Source organism: Apus apus, chromosome 13, assembly GCF_020740795.1.
Source record: "Apus apus isolate bApuApu2 chromosome 13, bApuApu2.pri.cur, whole genome shotgun sequence".
In the NCBI taxonomy this organism is placed as follows: Eukaryota; Metazoa; Chordata; class Aves; order Apodiformes; family Apodidae; genus Apus; species Apus apus.
In genome coordinates this window covers 9,788,137-9,801,002 of record NC_067294.1, presented here as the reverse complement: position 1 = coordinate 9,801,002, position 12,866 = coordinate 9,788,137, and the positions used below count along the sequence as shown (strand labels likewise).

At 45.7% G+C, this 12,866-nt stretch overlaps 1 protein-coding gene across 1 annotated transcript in view; it reads left to right on the top strand.

Moving 5' to 3' along the window:
* The first annotated feature begins 865 nt into the window (after positions 1 to 865).
* The window catches only part of NSG2 (neuronal vesicle trafficking associated 2), a 37,003-nt gene continuing 25,002 nt past the window's right edge, over positions 866 to 12,866 (top strand). Inside the window, exons 1-2 of the mRNA XM_051631460.1 lie at positions 866 to 944; positions 1,770 to 1,920. Of these exons, the coding sequence (XP_051487420.1) occupies positions 1,792 to 1,920 (129 nt within the window). The 5' untranslated portion in view covers positions 866 to 944; positions 1,770 to 1,791. The remainder of the gene's footprint in view (positions 945 to 1,769; positions 1,921 to 12,866) is intronic.

Below are 12,866 nucleotides of genomic sequence, written 5' to 3'. Positions count from 1 at the left end.
AAGAGACTGTGTAAAGAAGTTTTAGCTGCCCCAGCTGCCCCAACTGACTCTCAGCACTTCTCGCTCTGGACACTGAAGCACTTGCTGTGAACAGGCTCCTACCAAGACATTCAGTGCTTGCTCTGCCAAAGTAGGGCTTTAAATGGATTTTCACAAGTGGGTTCTAAAGGGCTTTAATACATAAACAGCCTTTTAGGAGTATATTTAGGTCTTGTAAAAGATGCCAAGTTGCAAGTTCTGGAGGCAAATTCTATATTTATAAACAAATCAGGCTGAAGTCATCCTCAAGTACCCTCTGTCTCCTAGAAGTGCCTCAGCCTCACCCTGCAGGGGCTGCTGGCTGCAGGGACGTCGTGTCACTGGCAGGCCAGCCTGGCACTTTGTGGCAGTGCCTCCTGTGGCCCTGGGGCTGTGGCACCAGCCTGGCTTCTGGACTAGGGTCTGGAGAGTGATGTACAAAGCTGAGCAACGAAAACACACCTCAGACACAAACCCGCCCCGGTCACTGAGAATTACTTACAAGAGCTATACATCGAGGCCGCATATTGTTCTGTCTTTAAGGACCAGCTGCACAGGTAAAAGCGGACGGAGCAGCCCGGTGGGTGGGATGTGCCCCTGCCCGTGCAGGGGGGGCTGGAACCAGGTGATGCTGACGGTCCCTTCCAACCCCCCCCGGCGGCTCTTCCCGCCGCTGCCCTGCAGGGGGCGCCACCTCCGGCCGCTGCGCGGCGGGGACGCCAGGGGGTGCCCGAGAACTGCGCGGCGGCGCGCGGGGCGTGCGCGGGCGCGCGCGCGGCGGGGCCGTTGGGCTGGCGCGTGACGGGGGAGCCGCCCGCGCCCGCCTCAGTCGCTGGCGGAGCCGCAGCCGCGCGCAGGGCGCAGCGCTGTCCCTTCAGCACCGCTCCCCGCACCCCGCAGCGCCCTGCCCCCCGCCCGGGCTTGCAGTAAGTGGGGGTTCGGGGGCAGCGGGACGGGGGTGCGGTGTCCGCACCGCCCTCTCCCTCTCGACATCATCCCCTGAGGCGCGACCTCCGGCCCCGCCGCCCCCCCGGGGCAGCTGCGAGCAGGGGACCCCCAAGCCCGCCAGGGTCTGGGGGGGTTTGTAAGGGAGGGTTTCTTTTCCCTCACTGGGGCTGCAAAAAATAATGGGGGTGGGGTAAAAGCACCCCTGGGGGCAGCGGGAGTTGCGCCCTGTCCGTGTGATTGTGGCTGCTTTGATGGTGGGGGGTGCTGTATGGTGGGGGTGCTGTTTGTTGGGGGTGCTGTTTGTTGGGAGGGTGCTGTTTGTTGGGGGGGTGCTGTATGTTGGGAGTACTGTTTGTGGGGGGTGCTGTTTGTTGGGGAGGTGCTGTATGTTTGGGGTGCTGTTTGTTGGGGGGTGCTGTATGTTGGGGGTGCTGTTTGTGGGGGGGGGGGGTGCTGTTTGTTGGGGGGTGCTGTTGGGGAGGTGCTGTATGTTGGGAGGGGTGCTGTTTGTTGGGGGGGATGCTGTTTGAGGGGGGATGCTGTTTGAGGGGGTCTGGAAGGGAGGGGCTCTATTTGGGCTCAGCGCGGAGATTTGAAAGAGGTATTTGTGGGGTGTCTGCGTAGGGCACGGTGAGATGCGTGTGTGAACTCAGGTGGTGGGGTGGTATGGGGGAAGGGGGTGTCTAGGAACTCGGGCATCTAAGCCCAGGTAGCCAATAATACGAAGTGAAGCTGAGCAGGGTACAGCAGCAATCCTCCCCTTCCCTCTCTCCTGGTGACATTGATTATCTTGCCGGTTTTAGGTCTGGAAAGCAAGGTCCAAGAATGGTGAAGCTGGGGAGTAATTTGAACGACAAGAACAACAAACCACCATCTAACGAAGATGGGTTTCAGACAGTTCCTTTGATCACACCTTTGGAAGTAAATCACCTGCAGTTCCCGGCTCCGGAAAAGGTAAAACAAAATCCACTGGTGTTCCTGCATGATTACACACACAGACCTGCCTCTTCACTGCTTTGGAGACTTACTGGTCTCTGATGATATGAACAGTGGCACAGTGACTATTCAATATATAAAAAGGGGTTATCTTTTGTTGCTCTTTTATCTGTTTTAATGTGTCAAATAAGCACACAATTGCTCCTTGACTCCTTCCCTCCTCAAAAAGCCCCCAAATACTCCTTGGTAAGTACAGCTGAAGAAGGCTTAGTGTGTTTCTCTTGCAAGTAATGGAGAAATTGAGGAGCAGTTTACAATGTGTTGTTGTTTTTATCAGTAAGATTGATTGCCTGTATTGAGAGTTAATGTGATAACTCTTCTGAAATAAGCAGCTATATTTTAATTATCTCAGTTAAGGTTTGTTTTCTTTTCCGTGGCTTTGCAAAGCTTATTTGGGCACAGAGGATGCTGATGTCTCTGAAGAGAGCAGATGAGTTCCCCCATGCCCGGGCTCGTGATGGAGCAATCCAGGGCCCTGTTTTCCCGATTGGCTCCAGCCAGGGGACAGCTTCTCCTCTGCCCACCTCAAGGCTCTCAGAACTGAATGCAGCACTGAAATGTCAGAAATGTGCATCAATGCTTGGCTGTGGTTTGGTCATCAGGGATTTTTAGATGCAGACTTTGCTAGGAAGGCTTTTGTCTCTATCCATGCAGTGATGCTGCGTATCAATATAAACTGGTGAGGATGTGATGAGACCGTAAAAATCCATATTCCCCAACAGTCCTTACAAAAACAAAACCTGTCTGCAATGTAGTTCCCAGATACCACAGAGATGGAGCCAACTCACCCAGAAGTACAGACAGAATGATTAGATCTCACAGGGTAATGGAATAATAGTGAAATTAACACCGATTATTATTGTACATATATACTGCTTTTACTGTAGTACAAAATGAATTTTATTTAAATACATTAGGAGAACACAATGATGGATGTGACAGAACTGCCAAGATACAAAAATAAAATAATAAAATAAGATATGTTTATTTTATGATAGAGCTGAATCAACTGCCTTGACATCCTGGGAACCAGAGCTGTGCCAGACAAAGGAGCTAGTTCCGTTCTCCATGTGCCTCATGGCAATCAGGAACAGCTCCACTGCTTTCAGGAGAGTTACAATTCCATGAATTGTTGTCAATGAGAGACTAAACTGGCCCTTATCTATGACTCTGATAAATAAGATTAAGGAAAATAATTCAGGCAAACTATTAATGTGTAAAAGTAACTCATTTGATGCTAGTACAGATGGCTCATTGAGATAACACAGTGAAATTTAAATTACTCATGTATAAGGTGAGACATGGATAACCTAATGAAAATCCTTTCCAGCTAATAAAGTGGTAATGAGTGTTCTCACAACCACCTCGTTCCAATTGCCTGTTGGTGAACAAACACTGGAGTGTATTGGTCTGGTGCAATTCCTTGCTGATTTTTCTGTTTAAACATGCCTACATCAATAATTCACGTGTTGTTAGGTTACATTACCTTCATTAGCATACATTACTGTCAGTGCATCTACTGACATCCATATTTTTCTTTGCTGGAGGAGTGGGATGTATCTCCAAGACTGCTAAATGTGATTCAGAACTCATTGGAGTCAATGGTATTGATTCTGCAGGCTGTGGTTCAGCTCCTATGTGCAGTGCGCCTGGAGTTAACAGGGGCTGCAGATCTGTTAGCAAGAAGGAGAGGCTTTTTTATGATAAAAGCAAAATAATTCACACACTGTTTCCTTTGCTCTTTGTAGAATAGATTCTGTTGGGGTGTTCACCCTAGAGCAGAAGGTCTCATAAAAGACCTGCTAATAAGGAGTCGAGCCTCAGGTGAAAAGCTTGCACAAAGGTTAAGTGATGGGGGAAATTTCAGCTTTGTATGTAGGAAAGCAAAGCTGTTACTGAGTTCAGTTAGACTGTCAGCTTGAGGAAGAGTAGACATAGATTTCAAGTCTTTCAGAGTGTATTCTTGTTTGGACGTGCCTTGCAGCCAGAAGGCAGGGTTAGAAAAAAAACCCTCTAAAATCGATCTGACAATTTTTTCTCTCCATTTCTAAAACCTGCCAGCAGCTGATTTTTAGCTCGGGAGAGTGAAAACACAAGCCAAGGTGCTTTCTGTGCCTCGTGCATGGGATGTGGCATAAACGACCAGAGCTAAATCAGCTTTGGTGGTGGGGTCTGTGTGCAAGAAAAGAGCTCAGGAAGGGCTTAGCTCACCGGTTTTCTGAAACGCAAAGGCGTTGCTGCTCGCTCTCGCTGATCCACCAGGAGGCAATGCTGCCGGCCCAGCTCCCTGCCTGCCCCGCCGCTGCTGCCAATCGCATCTCCTTTGCCACAGCAACAAAGAGCTGCTGCGCCCTGGCATTCTCCTGTAAGTGAAGTCTCAACAATAAAAAACGAGAGATCGAAACCATGCTAAATACTCTCTTTTCTGGACTTCTCTACACCATCAGAGGGTATCTTCAATTAAGACAATTTCAACCGGGATCTAACCTTGGGTCTGGGGCAATCCAGGGTGCATCAAAACCAGAGCAAGGGGGTTTGGCAGCAGCTTGGGGCTGGGTGCTTGCTGTAGCTTCAATCTGTCTGGTGAAGGAGCAGCACAAACTTTGGCTAGTGATACTGGGTCTGTGCGAGGCACCCCAGGTGCTGTTATGACCAGTGTGCAGTAGTTGCCTTCACCTGGTGTATGTGTATTGCATGGCAAAGGTTTGCAAGCTCTGTTAATTTATAGGCTTTTTCCAGCTGAGTTGTAGACACCTGCGTGCAGGAAGAAAAACAAACCTGTTGTCTGTGAGCATACTTACCTTTGCAGATCCTTAAAAGCACTGCACAAAGCCTACAGATTAAAAATTGTCTGTTAAGGCCTTTAAATACCTGATTTTTCTTCATTTTATGGATATTTTTGTAACTGGATCACTTGAGAGTTTTTCAAAGTGGCTCTCAGAACTAACCTCTGCAGGTGTTTCCATAGTTTCATCTCTTTCAAAGTGTTTCCTGTGTCTAGGTCTTCTTTCAGCAAAAGGATACAAAGAAAAAAAAATAAGAGACTTTTGCTCATTTGATGTAATCCCTGAAGCTCCTCTCTTAATGGTTCCTTAATTATAAGAAATCATGTGAGGGGTGATGGGGGAAACACTTTCTTAAAGGTATGATTAAGCTTACTGTCTGTCCTTTTGGGGTACCTTCCTAACAGGCTTGTTTTTCAAAGTGCTGTCAGCTTATCAGCTTCTGACTTCCCACCTTGATACTGTTGGAAAAATGCAGGCAGGAATTCAGGAAGCTTGAATTTGGCAACCTTTTTTATACGATTATTGGCTGCTGGACTATTTCTTTTTCCACCAAATGAGGATGTCTCCTCCCAAGGCTCCCATGCTATTCTTCCTGCAGCAGTAGGCTTCTCGTTGTTCTGTCAGCAGTTGTATGGCTGCAAGGGGAGAAATGTACCCAGGACAGTAATTTCTCCCCTAGGGTGCTAAGCCTGCTGTGTGTTTTTATTTATTGACTGTCTTCAAGCATTCCCCGTGCCTCCTGTTCTCTTGCAGGGGCAGCATTTGCAGAAGGCAGAGACAGGTACTCTTAAATATTTTTTGTGCGGCCTTTTTGCTGAAATTCAACCATGTAACAGGAATAGCAGCCATCACTGGTGACAAGCCCTTGACCTGGCTTTTTGTGTCTCTGAATTTAATTTCTTCTATTTTAAAAAGCAAAGAAAAACAAGTCTTTTTTTTTTTTCTTTTTTTTCTTTTAGCACTGAAGGGAAGAGGCTAGCTGTTCACTTGTTTTCCTAGGCACAGACAAAATGCTCTGGCTGTAATTATGTGTCTCTGCAATGATAATGCTAAGAGATATGCAGCTTTTCAGGGATCATACTGTTTCACTGAAATTTAGAATGAGACCAACAACTGGGGACCCCTTGGTCTCTTAGGCTCGCTTCAGTATAGTCCAGCAGGAAATGTCTGTGTTCTGGCAGCAAAAATCCTAATTATACATGACACAAAAGTGCATGAAAGCTATTGTTGGGGCTGAAAAAAACATCCGGCATCTCTTTTGTGGGGAAAGCTGCAGAAGGCTTATCATGTGGTCCATTGTTCTTTATTTTGAATGCATCTGGAGGCTTGAGAAATAATTTATCTGGTGACATATTCCGGCTGTCCAACCCAAGGTAAAAAACGATAGATGTAACTGCTCTCTTCAATGCTTTTTCCATCTCGTGCTTCTGCCCCTCGCCCTCCTTGGCTGCTCTGAGTGGCTGAGGCCGCGTTTACAGAGAATAACCAAGAGTTCCTGAAAATCAGGAGGGTCTCTGTGTTCAGAGCTCTGTCCCTACTGGTTTAACAGAAAATAATGTTTTGTCCTGGCCAGCTGAGCAGGCATAATTAATAGTACTCTGGATGAGTGCTTTTGTACCTAGGGGACTAATTGCAGCTCTGTCCTGAAATATTGCTGTCAGCCTGCCATCAGCCCTCAGCAGCCCCAAGGCTGTCAGGGCAGCGTGGGGCTGGTATTGGGGGGCTGCTGCTGCAGGAGAGGGGGGGGCAGAGGCAAGTCTGTCCCCCTGGCCACTGCCTGGGAGGGCTCCTGAGGTGGCCAAGGACAAACTTCTGCGCTCCTGCTCATGCTGCTGGCAAGTTTGGTGGGATGGAGCAAGTGGTGAAAGGAGAGACAGGGCAGGGCTAGTAATTGTGGCAGCTGAAGGAAGGAAGGAAGAGTAAAAGGGAGGATGAGGATGCAAAGGGAAAGAAAGTGTGAAGAAAAGAAAGGAAGGAAATAAAAAGAGAGCATTGCAAATACGAGGACAGGCAGGCTGTTGAGCCTTTCCCCATCCTTTCATTTCTCTTCTTAGGATACTCTGCCTAATCCCCACAAATACTGAAGTCTGAACCTTCCTCTCCTGTGCCATTTGTCCCCCTCCCACACTGTGCAAATCCATTTGTCCTCTAAATGTGTATTTGAATGTAAACACTGCCTCTGCTCATTAAGCTGTAATAAATATTTGCAGCAACACTCGCTCTGGCAGGGCAGGGTTTCTGGGGCAACCTTTTTGATTTTGTTGGTATGTCTTGGACAGCTGTACTTGATGTTCTTGGCAGTTGATGACCCTCCTCTTTGTCCATAGCCATGTCGGGCTGGCCTTCCCTGACAGCTCCCGAGCAGCTCCGCGCGCAGGCGATGTGCTGGCGGCAGAGCTGTGCTGCAGCCATGCGTGTGCTCCCAGCCTTTGCAGACACCCGGGGTAGCACTCAACTGCATCTCTTGCATACAGATAACGTGCTGCTGCTGCAGCTCTTGAGTGTGGAAAGTCTCAGGATTTGTGTAGCCTGGGAAGAAATTTCCGTCCTTACCTGTGCTGCCATCGGTGCCTGAATTAGGTTGTTTAAAGCTTGCTCAGGTCTGGTTTTTGTGAGCTCTGTTGCCTCTCTGAAACCCAGTACTGCCTGCACTGCAATTCCTAGAGCTGCATTCTGCAGAAACAGCAGAAATGGACACAGGAGAAGTGTGTTGGGGTATGGATGTTTGGCTAAGCCTGTTGTGATCTATTCTTTATTCTAACATGAAAGCCCATTGCTGCAGGTGGAAGTTGTTTCAGCAAGACCATGAAGTGAACCCCACATACCAGTTACTTACTGGTCTGGAACGTAAGACTGGGCAAGATTCTTTACTAGTGTAAATCAGTGTAGTTCAGATGGAATCGGTGAAGCTCTGCTAATTTACCCTGGCCAATTTGCCATCACTGCAGCTAAGTGATTGATTCTTTTGTCTGCTTTGCTTTAGCATCTCCTGGCTGAACCTAGTGAAATCAATTTTTGTCACCCCTTCCCAGCCTCCTGTGGGTTCCTCATGGTTATGGTCACCCAGGGATTTGTAGGGAGACTTAGCTGAATCATTTCTAGGCTCCCTTTGTGCTTGCAAGCTGTGGCTTTCCTTCCTCAGCTGCTTTCAGCTCCCAGTGCAGCCTTTGGATTCTGTGCTGCCTTTCATCAGTGATGCCAGGGCTGATTACATTTGCTGTCTTTGTCCTTTTGTGATGTTCCTTATGCCTGGAATATCCTCCTGGCACTGATTCAGGAGACCACTTTTTTCCTACCACCCTCTGTGAAACTCATTTCTAGCACAAAACCTATTGGATGAGCTGATATAGGGGAAAAAAAAGCACAGTGGTTCTACTGAATGTGGCTTTCTTCATTGGCTATGGATTTGATCCTTGGGCATCCTTTTCTTAAATTTTCCATGTTTTGTGTTGTTTGGTATTTTCGCTATTTGTTATTTATTTAGTTAGTTAGTTAGTTAGTTAGTTAGTTTGATCTCTGCTTGATATTCAGGCATTTTTTGTATTAAAATAATGAATAGAATGCCACAGGGACTTCCATTACATACATACATAGATTTATCAGTATCATCTCAGTCTGCCTGCTATGTTCATAGGATGGGGACTGGTCATGACTATTTGAGAAAATTTTTAAAGACCTAATTTCTAAAAATCTAGAAATTTGCAGCATGGTGACTATCAGGTACTCTCAGATTACTAACCTATCCAGTCTAACATGTCTTATTTCTAGCTGTAGCCAGTGCAAGAGTCAGAAGGGGGGACAGGACATACTGCAGTAGGTGTGGAGCTACTCATGCCAATTAATGTTTCATCCTAAGCCTGGAAAGAAAGATGTTTTAAGCCCTGAAACATGATTTTCCCATCTCTTTTCTTATACTCTTTTAATGCTAAGTATTTTAATTTCAGCTACTGTTGGCAACGTGCACATCTCATCTGCTCTTTGAAGCTGGCTGCGTGTGAGGATTAGAGCTTGCAAATAAGTGGAGAATTTTTTGTGTGAGCAGGTGGTGAATTGTAGCCATCCCTTGGCTTGTAGCACGTAAGCCTAGAAACCGACTCAGTCAGAGCATATTTAGTGCCAAGACTGGGGTCACCATCTTGCCATCCTCAGTAACCTGGGCAGCATCCTGCAGCTGGGACACGGTCTGAGGTACTTCTCAGCTATTGATGCTCAGTTGGGTAATGAAGGCAAAGGAGAGCACAATGGTGGTGCCAGAGATGTGTGTATTTTCTGTTCTCTCTCTGCAAGGAATGAAGAAAGGCATGTCTTTGGAAGCCAACAGTCTCATTTTTATTTAAAAGTGAGTGTGATTAATCCACGTGGAAACTGACAGATGTGTTACAACCATTTTGTGGGACTAGAAAGTCCAGCTTTGAACCTGGAGGAATCCTTTCTCCTTGAGAGGAGAAACACATTTTGTTTATCTCTTCTGTCAATCTGAAGGCCACTCTGAGTGAGAGACTCTTCATTATTAATAATCCCGGGAAGTAGTATTTTAAATTTTTATGGTTTGCACTTTGCAGCACCTGAACCTCATATATTACATGCACTGTGGCAGTGAAGTGGGAATTACAGCAGGGCTGCATGTCCTTTTCCAAATGAATAATTTAAAGTTTTCACAATGCCAGTTATGTTAAATATTATTACTCATTTCTTCAGGGAAAACCATAGAGCTCAAACGCAAATATAAAGTGGCAATAAATGATTTTACATTTAGCCAGTCTGAGACAAGCCTCAGAATTTATATCAGTTCGTTTTCTGAAACGCTTACTTCATCCTATTGCAGGAAAATCCTTTTTAAGGTGCCATGCTTAATGTGATATTTTTCCATTTGTCACATTTCACATCTACTTTGCTTCTTCCTCCTGAAAGCAAATGCTTTTAATATAGTCCACTTGGTTAGAAGCTTGCATTCTTTTTTCTTTCAGCACCAAAATCTCTAGATTTCCCAGCACTCTCCTGCTCTTTACTTTCCCAAGGTTGTCGATGATGGATTTCCTGCTGGTGTAGGCAAACTCTCATCTGTTGTTTCTCACCTCAGCACACCTACAATTTGCCAAAGCATCACTACAGAGAGGGTGCCTGGTCCTGCATTCATTAAAGCTGAGGAAAGGTTTCCTATTGATTCCAGTGGTGTCACTAGCATTAAGCCTAGAATAATACATGCATTTAGGTTTGGAACTCGATAAATGTATCAGCAAACAGCATCATTAGAAAAAAAAATCTTGCTTGTGTGGAGCAGCATGACAGATGTGGCTTTTTGTCCTATAGTGTTTGGGTTTTTAAAACTTTTACAGGCCATTCTCTATAGACTGCTGCTGAGCTGTTGCAGAAAAGCATTTGAGGGAATGGAATGAGGAACCAGAAGATGCAAGAAAGAGAACAGAAAATAAAAACTATTCAAGACATGGAGAGTGTTGCTACATGTGCTCACCTAGGATGGTTGAGGACAGAGATCTGCCATTTTCTGCAGTGTCTGACTTTGTACCCACCCAGATCTGGTGCTAGCTCCTCATCCCAAGAATGTTATTACTAATTTATATGGAGAATGTGCTGGAGCTTCTGTTGTCACTCAGTTAATGAAAGCCTGAGAAAACATAGCACACTGTAAGTACCAGTGAGCCATGGTCTGTCTTCCTGACTGAAACACCCATTGCTGGTGTGACTCAGCACGTTACTAAGCTTCTCCCCCCCTCTTATGACACTCTTATGTCAGTAGTATGGGGATAGTGGGGTCGTGCTGCTATGTAAAATGCTTTGAGTGGTCTTGCTGAGGAATGCTACAGGAGCCCTGAGCACCAGTGTTACAGCTGGATGTGGGAAGGTGATTAGAGCCAGTTTAAACTCTGATGTGGCCCAAATGCTTAAATGCACATTTAGTGTTGAATCACAGAATCACAGAATCCTAGGGGTTGGAAGGGACCTCGAAAGATCATCTAGTCCAACCCCCCTGCCAGAGCAGGGTCACCTAGAGTACATCACACAGGAATGCGTCCAGGTGGGTCTTGAATGTCTCCAGTGAAGGAGACTCCACAACTTCTCTGGGCAGCCTGTTCCAGTGCTCTGTCACTCTCACAGTAAAAAAAAAAATTTCCTGATATTGAATATCTGACTAATCCTGCTGATGTTAATAGGACTACTTGCATGCTTAAGTGCTTCACTGAATTGGAAGTTAATGAGTTCAAATGCTAGATAAACTTAATTTTGGAGTAAGCTGCAAGAACTGGCATTGTGGACTCCCATAATTAAATGTGTCTTTTTGTTGCTCTGTGGAAGCTCTTTTCTCTTCTTGTATTCTTACAGTTGGTCTACAAACTTCAGCTAGGAAGCAACTGTCAAACAACAGTTTTATTTTGGATGTAAAATTAAGAAAGTCCCAGGTTTTGTGTCTCCTTTTTTGCCTCTGCCATAAACAGCACAGTCTCTCTGAAGTTTAAAGGTGGAGGCTGCCTGGGAGGTAGTGTGAAAACTTTTAAGAACAGGTTACAGCAGCAACATAATTTTCTTGGAGATCCCCTGAGCTTGTATTCTTCTAGACTCCATCCTGAGTATTGGCTTTAAAGAGCTATAGATAGGCTGGGCTGAGCTGCCAGGGAGGCTGTGCTCTTTGCTGGACAATCAACACATGAAGGGAGGCACAGGCATAAACTGGTGCTGAATGAGGGCCTAGATAATGAAACACAAGGACTGACAAGTGTCAAAATAAGTTCAAAGGGTATTTATCCAGCAACTGTAAAGGCTCAGACCATCCAAAAAGCTGATGGGACTGTTCCTACTTTTTAATATTCATTTGCAGTTGGGCAGGTTGCTTCACAATGATGATGATGATAACAACAACAATAACAACTCTTTGCCCTAGTAAGCGCACGGTTGGGGATGCCAACCGAAATCAGCCAAACCCTTCTCTCCATGAGGAGTGTGAGAGAAGACAAGCCTTAGGAAGCATGCAGGGGGTAAGAGAAGGGTGCATAAAATGGGCAAAATGGTGTTGCTGCAGTGGGGGTGGAGAGGAGGCTAAATGTCTTTTTTTTTGAGTATTCAAGAGACTAGTTGTCCATTTAAGCACTGATTCAATTGTTTGCATGTATTGTCTGTACTGAGGGAGCCAGAGCACGGCCAAGCACTGCTGCCAGCTCTGGAAGTTGCCCCCTCACAGCAGTTTATTTCCACTGTAACAGCATTGCAGAAAAGGGAATGAGGAGCTGGGCATTTCTTTCACTTCAGTTTGCTTTGAATTGCAACCTACACAGGACCCCAATTTTATATTCCCTTTCACGGGTTTCAATCAAGAATAACTCTGCTGAACTCAGCAAAGCTGCAGAACAGACGAGAAGAGGGAATGGGAATCATTCTGTTTGCTGTGGTTTGTAATAAACGCCAGTAGCTCTCCCAGGAAACCTGTCGTGGTCTGAGATGAATGTACCTTGTTTGCATTGAACCAGTGGGATCCTGGGCTCTGGTGGAACTGCTCTGGGGCAGCCAGTGATAAATGAGGGCTGATTGTTGCACTGACTGTGGATTCCATGGGGTTTTTATTCCTGTACATCTAACAGCAATTTGATTTGAATTTTTGGAAGACTTCACTGCCAGGATTTTTTTCTCGGTGACAAAATGGAATGAAAAGGTGAAAAAGGAGTGATGACAGTGAATGGAGAAAGTAAAACCTTCTTTCCCACCCAAATCAGAAAACTAGAAAATAGAAACAGAACCTTCAACCAGAATAGCAAAAACCAGCAATGCTAAAAAATACTGAATTTTTTTCCTTGTAAGCTTGATTACTAAATTTCTAAATTTGCACTTAGATTAATACTTTATGCTTTTTAAAAAGTTATTTTGGGTTTTGACTGGTTCTCATTTAGACTTGTTTCAGACACTCACAACTGACACATACCTGGGAGGCTGTTGGTGTAGCAAAGGCTCTGCTAAAAACTGTGTGTGTGGGATGTGTGTGTATCTGTGTGTTGCCACCTGTCAGTGTTCACTCCTGTCTCTGGACACTGCTGAGGTAGCCCTGGCTGAGGTGGTCTCACTTGTGCAGGAGGCTCAAGGAGTGTGATGAACACAATTTCTAGAAGCATT